At 45.5% G+C, this 18,688-nt stretch overlaps 1 protein-coding gene across 1 annotated transcript in view; it reads right to left on the bottom strand.

The window, feature by feature from the left end:
- Positions 1-15,061, bottom strand: part of PPP2R2B (protein phosphatase 2 regulatory subunit Bbeta) — a 220,825-nt gene extending 205,764 nt beyond the window's left edge. The window contains exon 1 of the mRNA XM_023752142.1: positions 14,739-15,061. Within this exon, the coding sequence (XP_023607910.1) occupies positions 14,739-14,808 (70 nt within the window). The 5' untranslated portion in view covers positions 14,809-15,061. The remainder of the gene's footprint in view (positions 1-14,738) is intronic.
- Positions 15,062-18,688: the final 3,627 nt, after the last annotated feature.

Genomic DNA, 18,688 nt, shown 5'->3' with positions numbered 1-18,688 from the left:
TGAACTTCAACACTGAAAATCTATGACAATGTGAGGTAGAAGCACAATATAAACCAGACTAAAGGGGCCAAGTGCCATGGCCATTGTCAAGACGAACTTGAGTATGACTTTTTTAGAAGGCAATTTATTATTATTGAGGAACTTAATTGCTTGTACTATTTAGCCCAGTAATCTTGACATTAAAAACTTGTTTTGCCCTGCGTGGTTTGGCTCATTGGATAGAGCGTGCGCCTGCAGACTGAAGGGTACCAGGTTCTATTCCAGTCAAGGGCACATGCCCGGGTTGCAGGCTCGATCCCCAGTAGGAGGCGTGCAAGAGGCAGCCAATCAATGATTCTCTCTCTTCATTGATGTTTCTCTCTCTCTCTATCTCCCCCTTCCTCTCTGAAATCAATATAAATATATTTTTAAAAAACTTGTTTTAAGAAAATAACTAGAGAGATGATTTAGATTAATTCAATTCTTTATCACACAATTATTATAGCAAAACTAGAGGCCTGGTGCACAAAAATTTATGCACTGGCAGGGGAGGGGGTGTCCCTCAGCCCCACTTGTGCCCTCTCACAGTCTGGGACCCCTCGGGAGATAACGACCTGCTGGCTTAGGCCTGCTCCCGGGTGGCAGAGGGCAGGCCCAATCCCTAGGTGCAGCCCCTGGTCGGGCTCAGAGCAGGGCCGATTGGGGAGTTGGGGCGCCGCCCCCTGTCATGCACAGAGCAGGGTGGATCGGGAGGTTGCGATGCCACCCTCAGTCACGCTCAGGGTAGGGCCGATTGGGGGCTTGGGGCGCCGCCCCCTGTCACACTCAAGGCAGGGTCGATGGGGAGGTTGCAGCGCCACCCCATGTCACGCACAGAGCAGGGCCAATCAGGGGGTTGGGGCGCTTCCCCCTGTCACGCACAGAGCAGGGCCCATCGGGGGGGTTGGGGCTCTGTACCCTGTCACACACAGAGCAGGGTCGATCAGGGGGGTTGGGGAGCTCCCCCCTGTCACGCACAGAGTAGGGCTGATAGGGGGTTGGGGCGCCGCCCCCTGTCACCCACAGAGCAGGGCCAATCAGGGGGTTGGGGCACTCCCCCCTGTCACACTCAGGGCAGGGCCGATGGGGAGGTTGCGGCTCCACCCTGTCACACACAGAGCAGGGCCAATCAGGGGCTTGGGGCGCTTTCCCCTGTCACGAACAGAGCAGGGCTGATAGAGAGGTTGTGGCCCCACCCCCTGTCACACACAGAGCCACAGGGCGATCAGGGGGTTTGGGCGCTGCCCCCTGTCACACTGCTCCAGGGGCCAGGAGGCCTCACGGCTCCGCTGATCCCAGTGCTAGGAGGCATATTACCCTTTTACTATATAGGATAGAGGCCTGGTGCACGGGTGGGGGCCGGCTGGTTTGCCCTGAAGGGTGTCCTGGATCAGGGTGGGGGTCCCACTTGGGTGCCTGGCCATCCTGGATGAGGGGATGATGGTTGTTTGCAGCTGGTCACACCCTCTTCAGGGTGAGGGTCCCCACTGGGGTGCCTGGACAGTCTGGGTGAGGGGCTGAGGGCCGTTTTCAGGCTGGCGGGCGACTGAAGCTCCCAACCTCTCCTTTTTTTCTTTTTTTTTTTTTATTCTGGGATTTATTTACCTTCTATGGCTGTCACTGGAACTGAGAGCCGGCTTTAGCTCTGAGGCTCGGCTCCAGCTCTGAGACCTCGGCTGCTGAAAGCAGGTATCTGGGTTTGTTTGGGTTCTATAATTGAAACACTGTTGCAACTCCAGCTCGGCCAGCTGGCTGAAAGCATGGGGTTTGTTTAGCTTCTATAATTGCAACATTGTTTCTTAGAGTGCAGCTCAGAGCCCAGCAGCGGCAGGCAGGGAACCTTGGCTTCCTCCTTCACTGGAGCAAGCAAGCCTCCTGTTCGCTTCAGCTGCCTGGCTGCCGGCCGCCATCTTGGTTGGCAGTTAATTTGCATATCACCCTGATTAGCCAATGGGAAGCATGTCGGAGGTACAGTTAATTACCATGTTTATCTATTATTAGATAGGATATTGAAAATAAGCTAAACTTCCTGCAGTAGGTTATTGGTAAAATTATGGTTTAACTATAGGATGTTACAGAAAAATGCTCACTGTATTATTTGGGACAAAAATAAAAAACAAGGGATACAATACTATTTTATATAATTCCAGCATTCACCCTTCTCTCTCTCTCTCTCTCTCTCTCTCTCTCTCTCTTTCACAGTGTGAAAGAAAATACATTTAAAAAGTGTTTATAATAATTATGTCTGACTAGAGGTAGATTTGATTTTTTTTTAAACCTCACTCAATAGTTTTAAATTGATACTAGAGAGAGGAAAGAAGATAGAGAGATAGAAACATCTATGTGAAAGAGAAAGATCAATTGGTTGCCTCCTATAAATGCCCGGAACAGTGATCAAACCCACAACCTAGAATGTGCCCTGACAGGGAATCAAACCTGCAACCTTTTGGTGTAGACAATGCTCCAACCAACTGAGCTACACTGATCAGGGCTTGATTTTCTATTTTTTGCACTTTTCTTTAAAGGGCAAGTTTTCATTATTGAACATATATTTTATTCTCTTATTTAATAAGATTTATAGTTATAGTCTTATGTTTGTGTCTATTTAACATACATCTTCCCAATAGAATACAAGCGCTATGAAAGCAGAGTGTATATCTGTTTGTTTTTCGTTGTATACCTGTTTTTTAGCATGTTTTTTTATTTAGTATATAATAAATATTTTCTAAATGACTACCAAGTAAACAATTGGGAACATTACTTATAAAAGGCATGGTTATAGCTCCTGCCATCTAGTCTCCAGCTCATTTGCTCAGACAACATGCCGCCTTTCGTCACACAAGGCTCCATTCTCCATTAGGAAAGCTTTTGCAATTCCTCTCCACCTGTCAGAATCCCTCCAAGGCCTGTCTTTACCCACTAAGCCATTCCTGTTCAGTTAAGCTTCCCTCTAGTACTTACTGCAAACACTCACGTAGAAGAGAAACATTTTTTGAACTTCCATTGGGTTTCAAATGCTTTTTTAGAGTAGGGATCAGCAATCTATGGTCCATGGGCCACCACTGGATTTTGCAAATAGTTTTGCTAGAACGCAGCCATCCCCACATGCTACATTGGCAGAACTGAGTAGTTGGGGCATAGACTGTGTGATCAGCAAAGCCTAAAAGATTTATAGGAAGTTTTCCTAGCCCTGTTCTAGAACATTGACACAGTTGTACAAAGTAGAAATGGTACCAAATTTTTATCTTATTAGAAGGTTGTTCATAGGGCAATATGGGATTCAAGAGAAGGTACCAAATTTTTATCCTATTAGAAGATTATTCATAGGGCAATATAGGATTCAAAATATATGACCAAGAGCTTTGTAAATATTATTGTAATATGCCTAAATTTTTTCTTAAGAACATACATTTTTTGTGTGTCAGACATACTTGCATGCATTCAAGTCTAGAGTCTACTAACAGATTACACCAATTCTCTAAGTCTCAGTTTTATCATCAGTAAAACGGAAATCTGTTCTCAATAAATATTTAATGTGTGCTGTTTCCCAGGTAGGCACCATGTAAGAAGATGGACAAACAATGGTGGAAAAGACCTAAAGTCTCACTTAATTCAGATTTAATTGTAGTACTTCTGATGGCTGTTGTGAGGAACACATGATACACATACACACATATTCATGTATCTATATCATATAAACATACATCAATCTAGTTCACCATACATAGAGAGGATATCATATGTAGTACATTCAGAGTACTTAACCTAATTCCTGGTTCACAGCAAACACTCAGTATATGGGAGTTCTTCCTCCTCGTTATAATTACAACAGAAGCTCTTTTAACAGTCCTCTAAGTTAGAAGACTCACTGGATGAAAAATGCCTTCCATTCTCTCTGTAAAATGGGCCTACAGTTTGCTCTATACACTAATTAGTAGGCTAATCTCTGATACATGGGCACACTGCTGCTGCTTCTGGTTGGAGCTACATGTTTACTGGATGTTTACTGAGAGGCGGTGTGTTTGTTCCCAAATCTCCTGATGCCAGTTATACTTGTTATTTAATTAAATATCATGGAAGGTGACAAAAAGAAGGGTGTGAACAGAAAGAGAGTGACTATTTCACATGAAAACAAAGCCGAATGCTTTCAAAAGATGATAAAAAGGTAAAATTAAATGTAGGAAAAATAAACAATTGGGGACAACCATAAAAATCCAGATGGGTCTGTAGTGAGAATGCTTCTCAGGTATGTATGCTTTCACTCAATCTCAGTACCAAACTCAGACATGGTCTTTCTCGTTCTGGGTGTGGTTTGTGTATGGAAAATATTATAATCCCCAAACATCAGACCCATGCTAAAAGATTAAGCCTTGATTTATGAATAAGCCCTAAATAAAAAGAAGAGAATGCTGTTTAAAATAAGTTTACCATTTTATATAATTATCTGCTTTAAGTTTTCCAAATTACTATCAACCACTATTGGTCCCAAATGCATGGAACAAGAGAGGGCTTCTTTTGTATTTATTTAATTCTCACATATAAACAATAACATGTTAGCAGGGGGCATGTTGCCTCATCTCCTTTATAGGTAAGAACTCAATCAGCCTTTCTGGTGGTAACAACCTCCCCAGGAAACCATGCCTCTTGCACGGGATCTCCTTCATCCCTCTCCAGAAGCAGATAAGAGAAAACACAAGAAGTGCCTGGTGTGAAGACCCAGCCCCTAATTCATGGGTGTGAAATGCCCAGGAGGCTATAAAATCACCACTCTCTTTAGCCAGGCACTAACTGTCGGTGCATGTGTTGGCCGCTCCATGTCCTCTATCTGCCTTCAGGAGGAAGCCCCTTGAATCCAGATGAGTAAGAAACCATCCCAGTGAAACACATTTTGAATAGAAAGAAAGAAAGAAAGAAAACAATCAAAGATGAGGCGTGATCTGTCCAGGCCACAGAGCCAACACTGCTGAAAGTGCGTCTAGAGCTGGGCAGGCTCTGATTCTACCACTTCAGCCACCTGGTGATAACAGACAGGCGAACACCACACAGACTCACATGGCCCGGCACAAGGTTAAGTAATTTCAAGAAGGCCAGAGGGTCATCTGCCTGAATAGATGGAAAGATGCTTGAGAACAAGAACTTACACTTCACCCTAGTCCCCAGCACAACCTGCACAGCATCTGGCGTTAACTACAATGTATAGATTTTGTTTGAGTTGATGAATTTCCTTTCCTACTTTGGAACAGTGCAAGACATTGGAGCCTTCTTGATTTCTGCAAGAGCCAGGTTCACGTGGGTTTATAACCCCCTCCATGGAGCACATAATGACAGCAAGGGAGAAATGCCACTGAGCCTGTCAGATCGTGTCATTGAGAGCTCAGCCTCACCGACTGGCACTTGCTCTTGCCTGTCAGTGCGGCAAGATGAGCAGCGCCCTGCTCACCAGATGGCTATTTGTTCCACCAGCCACCTTTGCCGTGTCGGCCGCGTCCCTGATTCACTCCAGCCCAGGACAGTCTCCAGCATTCATGCTGCAAGACAGCTCCTGCCAACAACTTTGCCAAATGGCTCCTCTCAAAGTCAGGGGCCGCCCAGACAGACTGGCTCCTCCATCTGCAGTGGCTTTTGGCAAAGAGATGCTTCCCTTTCTGGCTCCGCCTCTTGGCTGCACCCGAGCCTACTTGCCAGAAGGATGAGCTGACCCATCAGTAAGAACAGCCAGGCCTGAAATTCTGGGACCATTTAAAGCTGATGCCTGTGTCCCCCAGCCTCGCCCCTGAACACGACGTCAGAACATACCAAGGAGATCTACCCAGATGGTCACAAATACAGATGGAGTGCATCACAGAAACTTCCAACCAGGAAAATCTATAGAGAGCATGCCTCCCCTCCCCCATCTTCAACCTCAATTTAGTAGATTAGGAAAACTGAAGCCCAGAGAGTAAAAGTGACTAATTATGGTGGCAAGTCTGGGGAAAATACCCACTTAGAATATAATCCACAGGAGAGTTTAAAATATTGAGTTTAAAATAAACCATTGCCTTCCAATTTTCCCTCCATTCATTTCCAAAGTCTTGATAAATAATGGACCCTTTGTACTGGTATTAATTCAAAAGCACATTTCTTTACGGAAATGAAAAATCTTTGTTCTGTGTCAACATCACGACTTTGGTTTTACACAGGTGTGTCCATACACTACCCGGAGACGATCTGCTGCAGTTTAGGAATATGAGCCTGACAGTCAGACAGAGCTGGGAGTGACTTCTGTTCCGCTGCTCACTGTTGGGTAACCTTGGACAAGTACTAGTCGCCTTCTGCTTCAATTTTTCACTGAAAGGGCTAAAAGGGCAGTATCCACCTATAGAGTTGTGAGGATTAAATGAAAAAAAAATACTTTAAAGACCAAAGTCCATCCCTGGCACATAGTAAGCCTTCCGCAATGGCCAGCAGTCATCATGATTCATCACTAACATTCAAATCTGCAATGATTTTGGTATAAAGAGGTATGCCAGGTATTCCCATGTTCTACATTAGGAAATTCAAGTTCATGAGGTTAAATGACTTTTCCAAGGTTACTCAGGGAATAAATGGAGGACCAGAGAGTCCTTCTTGCCATTTTGCTAAGAAATGAGAACCTATATCTTGACTTTAAAGATGACACAATCAGGAAGAAGAACATTTGAACCAAAGCATATGTACATGAGTAAACACTGCAGTATCTTATGTAATATAAAAAGCTAGGAACAATTTTCTATCCATCCACAAGGGAATTACTAAAGAAACTATGGTACAGTCATATCATGGGCACTACACAGCCATGGGAAAGAAGGTAGATGTAGGTGTCCTGACATGAAAAGATCTTTTAGACATACATCACAGAGTGGGGGAAAGAACGCAAAGTGCAAATAAACTGTATGCATTCAGTTACACTGAGAAACCATCCCTCCCCCAGTGTATATCTGTTCAGGTCTATTTAAATGAATTGATAAGCATATGAAGGTGGCTCCAAGGATGCATACCCAACTGCTGACAATGGTAGCCCTTGCACAGGGAAGTGGGGTGGATGTGGGGGATGAAGGGTGATTCATGATTTGTTTTATCTACTTGTATAATGCTCAAATCCTTTCAAATAAAAAGGCATTTATGTATTATGTGCCTTAGGAATAAAGACATAAAGGCAGAGGGAAATGTGAAGGATGACAATACAGCTGTTGTGAACCAACAGGCCTCTCCTACCTTGGGTGTCCAACTTGACTTCTGCAAAGTTCCATGAGCCAAGTTAACCACCTTGAGTTTTTGGTGCAGCTATCCCCTTTGGTAAAACACTTCTTGGTGAACCACTTCCTGGTGATATTTTGAGCTCCTGCAAGTGCTGAGCATCTTGCTGCAATAGTCCCTTCCCAGCTTTCCCACCCTCTGCACCTGGTGAGGGTCACAAGGCTGACCCCCCTCCATTATTGGAGGATGTGGCCTGCCATTCTGCAACTACTTCAGGTTCATTACTTAACGTGGATTTATAGCAGCAGAATCAGCACTGCATGATGGAGGAGGCTGTCAGTCCCCCAGCATCAAGCCAAATATACCTGGAATACATCCTCTCACAGGTCAGGTTCTCTTCAGCACATTCCACCTAGCAGACCTCATCTTTCTCAGGTTAAAAACCTGCCTACAGGGGCCCCTCCAGAACCTTAGATTCTTGCATCTTTTGGCCCCTTGCCCTCAGAGTCCCCTAATTTCTTCACATTTGCTGTAAGAAATCACGTTTCTTTCTTCTAAAGCACCAGCCTGATTTGTCCCCTTTACAAACCCATCTTTTTCCATTACCCACCATGATCCCTTCTCCAAAGAAACCAATTAATACTAATTAGTTTTCCATGGATTTCACACATGCATATCTTATCATCGTCACTCCTAATTCTTTCAATGGTGAACTCGGAGCATAAGAATGCAAGGGTTCTTGAATTACTTAAGACAAAGCTCCCAGTGGTCTTGTAAAATAAACCTGTTTTTCCAGTAGGATAGTTATGTCAATACTTGTATGGGTATATCAGAGCTGACTTTCAGCCTGATTCTAGAGCTCAACTAGAAAGGCAAAAGAAGGACAGTTGTTAGAAAAGATGACAAGTTTGGTGAAAGCAAACTTATTTTATTAATGGGGAAAGAGGAGAGGAGCATTAGAGACTGCTGTGGCCAAAATGAGGCCTCAGATGCCTCCACATTAATGTGCAAAAGAGCATTGGCCATCACATAGCTGCCTCTGTCCCACTCCTTTGCTCTGTTCCAGAAAATTCTGTTGTCATCTGCTCTACACAATGGGTGCCTAGATGGCCCAGTGGGACCATCTCAGCTCAGCCTGGGTCCTGCAGTGGGTGTGAGGGACATGGAGAAGGCTATAAAAACCCAGCTAATGTTCACATTTCGATTGCTCAATTGCATAGATATTTTCTTTCTTTTCTTATAGAGTAGAATAAATCTATAGGTGTAAGTCAAGTAAGGATTCTGGCACTGGGTGAGGGAGTTCAGCTCCCTCTCTGTGGGACCAACAGGGAAGGTGCAGGCACATGCCCTGCAGCACTGAGAAGAAATGGGCCAAGTGAATCGAGCAGCACTGAATGGGCACCATGGGGTTGGATGCCGGCAGAGGACAGACTACATTTCTCCCCCTAAAATCTGACAAGAGGCAGCAGGGATGGGCAGAGAGCCCATGGCTGAAGTCCTGGGTTCCAATCTGGTTCTGCCAGTTCCAAGTACGAACCTTAACACACGTTTCTTTGCTTCTCCAAACCTCAAAATTTCTTCTGATAAGCAGGGCTAATGCAACCATTCTCTCAGGGCTGCAGAAGGTGATTAAATGAGTAAATAATGAGAAACACTTAGGAAAATGCCTGGAATACAGACAGTCCTCGAGAAATCTTAGTTCTCTACCCTCAGCTAAGTGTGCAAATTGGACCCTTCATTTCCTCATAAATGCAAATGCCAGAGTCTAGGAATGTCAGTCTACAGCTGTGCTCTTTTCATGGAGCATTACCAATATTTTGACAGGACTGGTCTAATATTATTCACCCCAGGTTCATTGGTATGTTTCTGACCAGCCCTCATAAAGGGCTCGGGATTGCCCCTGGGGACCTGGATGCTAATAATGAATACTTGCTAGTGATTTTCAATGCACTCTGGTTATTATGTTTAGTAGCGGAACATTTCCCGTCCCCAGAAAGGTCATTTACAATAGCATACGGCAGCTTCTGCCCACCTTCCATTTCATATTTTTCTGAGAATAGCAGAGAACTCACACATTCATCCATATGCATTGGAAACACTATTCTGGCCTGGCATTTGCATACAAATATATAAAGCAACTTAGAGAACTACAAGGCAGCTCTCCATCATCACACCACCTCCACTGATTTTTCAAAAGCCATTTTTAAGTGACTTCCAGTTTTATTCATCATAGATTCTCTCTTTCTTGAATGTGTTCCGAGGGGAGGGGGGCCAGGGAATGTTACTTCTTCACTTTTATTCTTATAGCCCTCAAGAAGCTATAACATTTGACAGATCTCAAGTTCAGAGACCCTCTAAACTCAACCCACTCAAGACTGGACTTTTCTTCAATGGCCATGTAGCGTTATTTGAATAACTTCAGTGTGTGAAGTTATTTAATTAGGCTTACCAAGGCATTCCATTGGAGGTGCTTTTTGTTACAATTTCTTTATATCAAACCAAGATCAATTTCCATGTAATTTTTCATTCATTGGCTCAAATTCTGCCATAGGTGCTCTTCTCCCAGGCACCTCATCTATTCACACAGCTTTAAATCCCTTTAATATGCGTGATGTCCCAAATTATATATCCAGTCTAGATCTTTCTTCTGAGCTTCAGATCCAGATATCCAACTGCTTCCTTGAGTCTCACTGTGAGACTGGATGTCACACATGCTCCTCAGACTAATCAACTTCCGGAGTCTTTCTCCAGTTTCGGGGAAGTGCCTCATTATGCATCCATTCTTATAGCAAAATCCTGGGAGTTGTCCATGACACTATCTTCATCTACTTCTCCATTTTGCCTGATCTAGCACAAGTAAGTCCTATCCATTCTTCTCCTACAGAATATCTCACATCTCTTCCTAATTGTCCCCAGCTCTACTGCTGCCACTGGCCTAGAGAGTACAGCCATGACCTCCTAATCATCTCCTTGCTTTCACTGCTGTTCACTTCCTGCCCCGCCCGATGACCCCACCACCCTGCAGAACAGCCAGACTGAGCTTTGAAAAAACAAACCTGATCATATCTTGCGCCCCCGCCCCCAAATCTTTTAATGGCTTTCGATCCATCTTTGGATTAAGTCCAAACTCCTTATGTACAACAAGGCTCAATGTGACCACATCCCTAAATGCCTCCCCAGTCTCTTTTTCTAACATTTTATTATGAGAATTTCCAAACAAAGTTGAAAAAATTACAGTGAATAGCCAATTGACTGGCCATCTGGACTTCTACCATTTTCAACTTGCTTTATTTTCTCTCTATCCATCTATCCATCCCCTCTATCCTCGCCTCCATTCTTTCTTGGTTTTGGTGCATTCAAAAGTAAACTGCAGACTCCAGTCTCATTTTCATCACACTTCCTCTAGTTCCCTACACTCCAGCCATGGCATCTTGCCATTCCTTGGATCTGTCCAACTATTTTATATCTCTGAGCTTTGTACAGATTGTCCTTTTAACCTGAAATGCCTTTAGCTCTTAATTCCTGACTCAGCCTTTAGTTCTCAGCTTAAACTTTCTCTGAATCCCCAATCTAAATTAGATCTGCCTTTCCACCTTACATAGGACCTCAGGCATCTTGTGCTTTTCCTGAAGATCACTTACTACAATTGGTAACCACATACTTATTTGCAAAATTATTTCACATCTACCTCCTCGGCTAGACTGAAGGCACCACGAGAACAGAGACCATGTCTCTGAGTGAATCTGCCTTTAATTATTGGAAGGAGCTACATGGAATGATTAGTTCTTCCTTTAATACACACAAACAGTATGGGTTTTTAAGGCCCCCGAGAGAAGACAGAACTTATTTGCAACCAGAATATAACCAGCAAATACATTAAGGCAAATTAATAAATGGCAAGATCCATGGTTAGTGGCTGAGCCCAGAAGACACGGTGGTGGGTTTTAGTGTGACCTCTCCCCTACTTCCACCAGCCCTTCCCTTTAAGATAAACACAAATCAAACAATTCAAGGAAAAACAGTGCTTGCTACGAAAATGCAGTATAAGTAATAATAACAGCTATAATATATTGAGGACATTTATTGAGGTCTGGCTTTCTATTAGGCACTGTCTTCAGTGATCTTCCGGTATTAGTTTTTTCTGTAGCATAGGTTCTACTGTTATTCCCATTTTATAGGTAAGGAAACCAAAACCAGAGCAGTTGTTTTAGAATGTGTTTTCTGACTTCCCCTTCTAACCAGATTGCCATTCCTATAAACCCCACCTATTCCCTCTGTGGCCTCATTTGGGAGTAGGAAGATTGATCTAGAAAACTTTTTGACAGATCGAATGGAGAGGGATTTTCAGTTGGTTCTGACAAGTCTAAAAATATAGAAGGAAAGCCACATGTATATCAGATAGGTTTGAGAGATGCGCCACTGGTTAGGGAACTCAGGGTTCCACATTGGGGGAAAACCAATAAAACCAGTGTGTGTGTGTGTGTGTGTGTGTGTGTGTGTATTTCAACCTCACCCATGCTTTTCCTAATATATAACCCCTATACACACTTTCAAATGATCCCTGCAAAGAATTCTACCCCAGATGAGAATACAGTTTATACATAAAGACAAAACCACTGTGATCTTCCCCATAACAGTAGCTCACGGTTAAAGAAAATTGAGGCTGTGCAGAACTTCCTAGTGCGAGAGACTGTGGTGGGTCCTCCGACAGTCGTGAGTTTGAAGACAAGCTCTTGCCTTGATTGTCTGTGTGACCTTGGCAAACCAGTAACATCTCTGGGCCTCTGTTGCTGCTTCATTATTTGAAAATGGACATAACAGCACCCACTTAGCTGGGTTTGGCTATAGTTAAATGCTACTATAAAAAAGTCAGCACTGCTTGGAACAGAAGATGCTCAAAGATGGTAATTTAAAAAAGGGAGGAAAAATAGAAAATGGTAGGAAAGGGTGGTAACTTTAGTGGCCAGAATAAAAGAAGAGTCATAAGAATGTCTTTAATAAATACACCTATGCATTTCTGGAGAGAGAGAGAGAGAGAGAGAGAGAGAGAGAGAGAGAGAGAGAGAGATGGTCTTGGGTAAAAGTGTCCTTTGGCATTTTCATTGCTCTTAGCGAGATAAACTTGCAGGCAGCTACCACTTACAATGCAAATTGAGCTTACAGTCCTTCACACTAACTACACAGCAAAGCCCTTTCAGCTTTAAATAGAATACTGCAGTGTGGAATGATCTGAGCACAGGGAAGAAAGCTCAGAGACAAATGGGAAGGAGATCTTGGAGGAAAAAATCTGACATATCTTGGGAGGTAGGAAAAATATCAAAAGAGGGAAAGAGAGAGAGAGAGAGAGAGAGAGAGAGAGAGAGAGAGAGAGAGAAAAGCAAAGTCTACAGAAGGACCTGGATGCTAATTCCTCAGAAAGTGGGTTTAAGTTAACAAAGGGGAAGAGAACTTTGGGAGCAAACCCCCAATAAAGTGGATTTTAACAAAGACTATTTTCATCTGGTGCTCTTTCAAGCTGTACCAGCGCCTGTAAGGTATTCATCAGGAGAAGAGGGACTCTTCCCCCTCTGGCCAGCATGACTGCATGATGTTCCCTAAAATGAACAGAGTAAGACCATAGAGAACTTCCTGCCCTACCTAACTCCTGCTTTTTACAATGTCGAGGTCTAAGAGAGAGACAGAGACAGAGAGAAATCTGAGAGGTTGACTTAGGAAGGTTTTGGAAAGCTCTTTCCCTTATTTTGACTAAATAAACCCAGACATTTTGTTCAGAATCAATCTACCAAAATGCCATGACATAGGAACAAAGATTAGGTAGTATCTAGGGCCCTTGTGTATTCTCTATACAAGGCCCCAATTTGCTCATCTTCTCAGCTCAGTAAGTTTCCTTTGCCTGCACTCGGAAGCATTATGCAATACAGCGGAAAACACGGAGGCAGCCCTCTTTCTTTGTTGCCACAAACAGAAGTGGTGTCCCCAATAAAGCCAACAGACCCAAGGCCAACTTCTCTCCTGGATGCTATGCTCAGACACAGAGCTAATAATATTCTACCTGGTAACTGAGTCAGTGACAAAGCACTAAGACTGAGGATGAACATCTTATATCCACATTGTCACCATGCAAATGAAAAGAATCAGCAAGTATGGTGCTTGGTATGGGGGAGGGACAGGCTGAACATCTTAAAAGCCATTTCTAAGCTCCCGGAGGCCAGAGCTCATACAACTCTGCTTAATCTGCTACTGCCATGGAAATATTAGGCTTGCTGTTCTCTAATAATAAAGATGAACAGAGAACATATTTTCAATAGCGCCAGGCAGTCTTTTTATCTAAAACTTCCAAGGATATTTATAGAAAATGCCAGCTTCCCCCCCAAGTTGTGGTTTTCTTATTTCTTTCAGAGCTTGAACTCTTTTACTCCCCCATCACATTTCTCTAGTTACCTTGATTTGTTAAAAATTATAGATATTTTAGCATCCAAAAATAACAGCCTTAAATTAACACACCTTGCTACATTTTCCTAAAGCACTTTCGCACACATTTCCTCAAGTGGATATGACCATGTGATAATGCAACACTTTATATGAGTGGTTGAGGATAAAGGCCTCCAGGTAGAAAATGAAAGCAAAAATACAAAAGTTTTGGTATTAAAAAAACACACACACAAAAAAAACACCCCTCCACTCTATTCACACACAAAAGGCAGAATGAGTTCCACCTGCCGACTTTTCCCTGCCCGTGTGCACAGCACCAGGCTAATATCAGAACAAGCCGGGAGAGGGAGAGGCGACAATTTCACCTCTTGGCAAAGCTCAGCTTACCGAGCCCTCTTGCTTTCTGCTGGCTGTTGATTCAGCAGAAACTACTGCTGCAGAATTCATAATGGTGATTTTTAAAGGCCCCACTGATCGCATTGCTCGCCCCACGTGTCACACTAATTCGCTCGCCAGAACACCGTTTCCCCAGCCACCTTTTCATTTCTTGCAAATGCACTTCCAAGGGGCGAGGGGCTCGCCCTTCTGCAAAGGGCCCTTTGGGGGTTTGATTGTCTGAGCAGGTAACCGGGCCAGAGATGAGCCGGCAGGAAATGAAACCATGCCCTCCCTGCAGCCACTGAGATGCATCACTCGGCTCAGGGTGGGGAGGACCCACGGTCCTCGGGGGGCCCCTTCCTTCTTCTCTCCCCACAAGACCCCCTGCAAACATCCTGGGGGAGAGGTCATCTGTTTTTTGGGGGGTCATTTTTCCAACCGGGAGCCCCACCCTGAAAAATCCCCGAGGGCCATTTTAACTCCCGTGGGCGCCGGGTCCACCTGCTGCTGAACGCCGGGCTCGCCTCGCGGAGCCCGGATGAATGTGGGGCGCTCCCCCCCCCCCCCCAGCGAGCCGAGCCCCCGCCCCAGCCCCGGAGGAGTCTCCGCCACCACGCGCCCTGCAGCCAGCGGAGCACAGCGATCCGCAACTTGCGCCCGGCCCCAGCGGCGGAATGCGGCGGGGCTGGCGTTACCTTCGGTCGCATAGCTGTGGTCGCGCAGGAAACTGTTGTTGATTTTGCGGGTATCAATGTCCTCCTCCATTGACAGCAGGCTTACTTGCGTGGGAACCAGAAGCCGGCAGACAAGTATCCATGATCCCTCCCCGCAGCCAGTCTCACAGGAGAGGGGGGCAGGGGAGCCAGTGGGACTGCACCATGGTCCGAGCCTGAGGAGGAGACGGGGAGGCGGAGAAAAAATAAAAATAAAAACCCGGCAATGGAGCTGTCACCTCCTCCACTCGGGATCTCCGAGGCTGTGGCGGCTCCTCCCGCGGTGCGCTCACTCCAGCTCCAATTCCCAGCGAGGATGCTGCGCCTGCCTCCGGTGCCAAGATGCGCCGTGCCCCAAGGGGTCTGGTCCCGCCCGCCGCCCTGGAGGCGCTCACAAGCCGGGCTGGGGAGATGCCCAACAGGTTCTCCTCGTTGGCAGCCGCTCCGAAATGCAAGGGGAAAAAAAAAATCCCTCCTCCCCTCGGGAGAGGGGGCAGCCGCGACAAAATGGTGCCTTTCCGGACCCGAGCTGCAGGGCGAGATGGCAGGGGCAGGATTCAGGCTGGCCGGCCCGGGTGAGGGTGCTGGTCCCACGGGAGGGCGGCTCCGGCGGGCGGAGGCTGGGAAGCCGGCGGGGCGCTGGGCAGGGCGCTGCGGCCGGCGCCAGCGCACTCACCCTCACACCCACACGCGCGCACTCGCAGCTGCTGCTGCTGCTGCTGCTGCTGCTGCTGCTGCTGTTGCTGCAGGAGGCTGGAGGCTGGAGGCTGGAGGCGGCTGGTGCATTAAAGGCGAGGCTCCTCCCAACCGCGTCAGCAGCCCAGGACTCTCCCAGTAGCGGTGGTGGCCGAGCGGAGGCTGCGGCTGCTCTCTGCGGCAGCGGGGCGCACGCAGCCGCGATCCGGCACCTGGGCGGCCAGCAGCTCGCTTGCAGGCTCAGGTGAACAGCATAGACGCGCTCTCTCAACCTCCCCCTTCCCGCGCCACGCAGCTGAGGGCGGCGTTTACTCTGCCGCCCACAGCCCCCCCACCCTACCCCTCACCCCCACCCCCCAGCTTGCAGCCTGTCTCCGGACACCTGCGCTTCAGGACAGCAAAGAGAAGGGGGTGGGCTGAGGTAGGCAGGAAGTGGACATCCAGGTCCCTTTGCTCACCCCTATGTGGTGCATGCAGCCCCTTGATGGAGTTCAAGGACAAGGCCTGGGATTCCAAACCTCAACAGAGAGGACAGAATGGGAAAAGAGCTTCTCAGCGCCCAGCTTAAGCCCCCTGTGCTAGGAATAGAAGGGAAACAGCGGCCAGAAGTTTTCTGCCATCACAACTGATCTCTTCGTTCAAACAGCCATAACTGCAGGCGTTTATGTCTACACAGGCAGAGGGAAGCAGAGGGCTGCGCTGTGTGTGAATCCAGTCAACACAGTCAGTCTGAACAGTGCCCCTTCCCTCGCCCTTTGCACTTTGTTTTGGGGAAGTGCTGCCGGTCTTCCTGTGGGTTTCGCTTGTGAAGACAGGACACTGCGGGGCCGGCTTACATTTGCTCTCAACATGCCTGGTCCCTCGGAGCCCTGTGCCCGCAGAGAGCCACTGCCACCCTGAGGGAATTTCAAAGATCCGGTGAATACAAAAAAGAGGCCTGTCTTTCTACTTCAACTAGGAGGAAAATACCGAATTCTACCACCCCTACCCTGCTTCCCCCAAATTGCAAATTCTGTATTTGAAAGCAAAATTCGATCATTATTGTTATGAAACCAAAATCATTAAGTCACTGGAAAGCCAATTTGAAAAGACATTTCCCCGGTTTCCTCTTGTAGCCGGGATTCGTTTCCGTGGGTGTCATTGTAGGAGGAGACATAAGCAAATGTCTTGCTCAGTTAAGCTCCTGGAGTTTAGCTAGATGAGCCCAGAGGGACCTGTGAGTTAATTATATACATACAATGCTTCGGCTAACACCATTTAGAAAGTATTTGAAGTTAAAAACAAAAGCGGGGGTGGGGGGGGGGGGGAGACAAGTCCTCAACTGAGGCTGGGAATTGCCATTAGATTTTCCATGAAGAATAGATGCTCTGGCAGGTGGAAAATGGAATTGTCCCCTCCTCCAGGAAGCGACAGCATGTCTCCGGAAGGACAGAGTAGGAATATCCTTTGATATGATTGGAGGGAGTTCAGCTTGCAAGAGTCCATGTTATTCTCATCAGGTGGTTAAGTTTAATGTGCTTGTTTGACTGTTCAAAAGTCACCTAGGACATTCAGTAACAGATGAAGACGGGTGCACGTTGATTTAATGCTCTTCAGCACCAGTTGCTGAGCTGGGTTTTCCATGTGACAAGCTGTGTCCATCACCAAGGCTGCAGTGGTCAGCTCATCAGTAGTTGTACACTCTAGTTTCTCTTGCAGATTGCCACAACGGGGGACGGGGAGAAGCGGGGGGAAGCGAAGTTCATCTCAAAGTGATGAGAAGATATCTTGCTTTGAGTTGAAATGAGCTTAAGTTGCAACAGGAGGTCTTGGCAAAATCATATTTGGGAAATTCTCCCTGTCATCTTCCTGGAACATGTGCTGGATTGGAACAGAGCTGCATGATGAATCAGGTAGGCCCAGGCTGTGCTTGAGGAATTTTCCACTGTAACCAATGAAAGGAATGTCCCCTCCATAGATCAAGCCTCTGGGCTTCCTACATTTTCTCTTTCATGTTCCCTGAAAAGTTCCTCCTGCATTTATTCAACACTACAGCCCACCCTCCCTCAAGACAAAAGTTCTGGATTAAGTAGATTCAAAGGTTTCTATTTTGTGGATCACACTTTTCTACTACAAACAACGGGGAACTAGCCCCTCCACCCAAAACCAAGAAAAATAAAGCTTTGGCTCAGGGCTTTAATGCAATGACATGTAGTAAAGGAGGTAAGAGTCTGAAGGAAGCCCTGTACAATCCTTTAGTCTGGTAAGAGGACAGCACATAGATCATTTCTCAGAAGACCCACTGACCTGCTTTCTACTCCTCCAACATGTCAACTTCTTTCCTAAAGCGTTTGGCATTTGCACTTGTCACCCCCTATGCCCCTTCCTTGTGTTCTTGGCATTCCTCAGCATCTCAGCTGAACTGTTCCTATTTTATTGAGAAATACTCTGACAATACCATAGTCCCTGCTGCTATTTTCTGTCTCTACATCTACTTGGCCTTCTTCATGGCACATTGCATTTTGCAATAGCTGTTTTCTTATTGTTGTTTATCATTTCCAATATATCTCTGATAGTAAGTGTCTAGCACTTAGTAGATGTGCAATTATATTTATTGAATGGAGATAAATATTTCTTGAATGAATGAGTAAATTACTGAATTTGTTAAAGTGATATTTAGGTTTAGAGTTCTACCCTTACTAAAGTGCTTGCAATAAAAAAAAAAACCCAACCCTGACAACAAAACCTGTTGTGAATCACTAATTTCTAGCTTGTAACTCCTATTCTTATTGAAATAATTGTTCTTACCCATTTTGTAAGCATATGCGCACAAAAAAAATTTACTGAGCATTTAGTAAATGCCAAGAGTTGTTCTAGGTGCTGGGGATATGGTTAAAACAAAAGTTTCTTCCTTCACAGAACCTAAATTCTATAATCTGAGTTTAATATGAGCTTTCTTAGAAATATAACAAAAGCATATCAATCAATAACTATAGCTATATGTTACTATAGCATAGTGTTCACTGCCAAGGTTCCAATATCAGGCAAAGCTGATTTTCAGCCACTTTTTGTGAATGTGAGCAAGTTACAAGATCTCCCTAAGCCATGTGTTGTTGTGGTTTTTTTTTAAAATCTATAAATTAGGGAGACAAATACAGGGTGTTCCAAAAAATGTATACACACTTTAACAGCTGATAGCTCCCACTTTTGAAAATGAAATGTATTTTAATAAACACTGCCTTTAGAATTATTCAAAA

The sequence above is a fragment of the Myotis lucifugus genome, unplaced genomic scaffold (genome assembly GCF_000147115.1).
Source record: "Myotis lucifugus unplaced genomic scaffold, Myoluc2.0 scaffold_28, whole genome shotgun sequence".
NCBI lineage: Eukaryota > Metazoa > Chordata > Mammalia > Chiroptera > Vespertilionidae > Myotis > Myotis lucifugus.
This window is presented reverse-complemented; position numbering and strand designations above follow the sequence as displayed.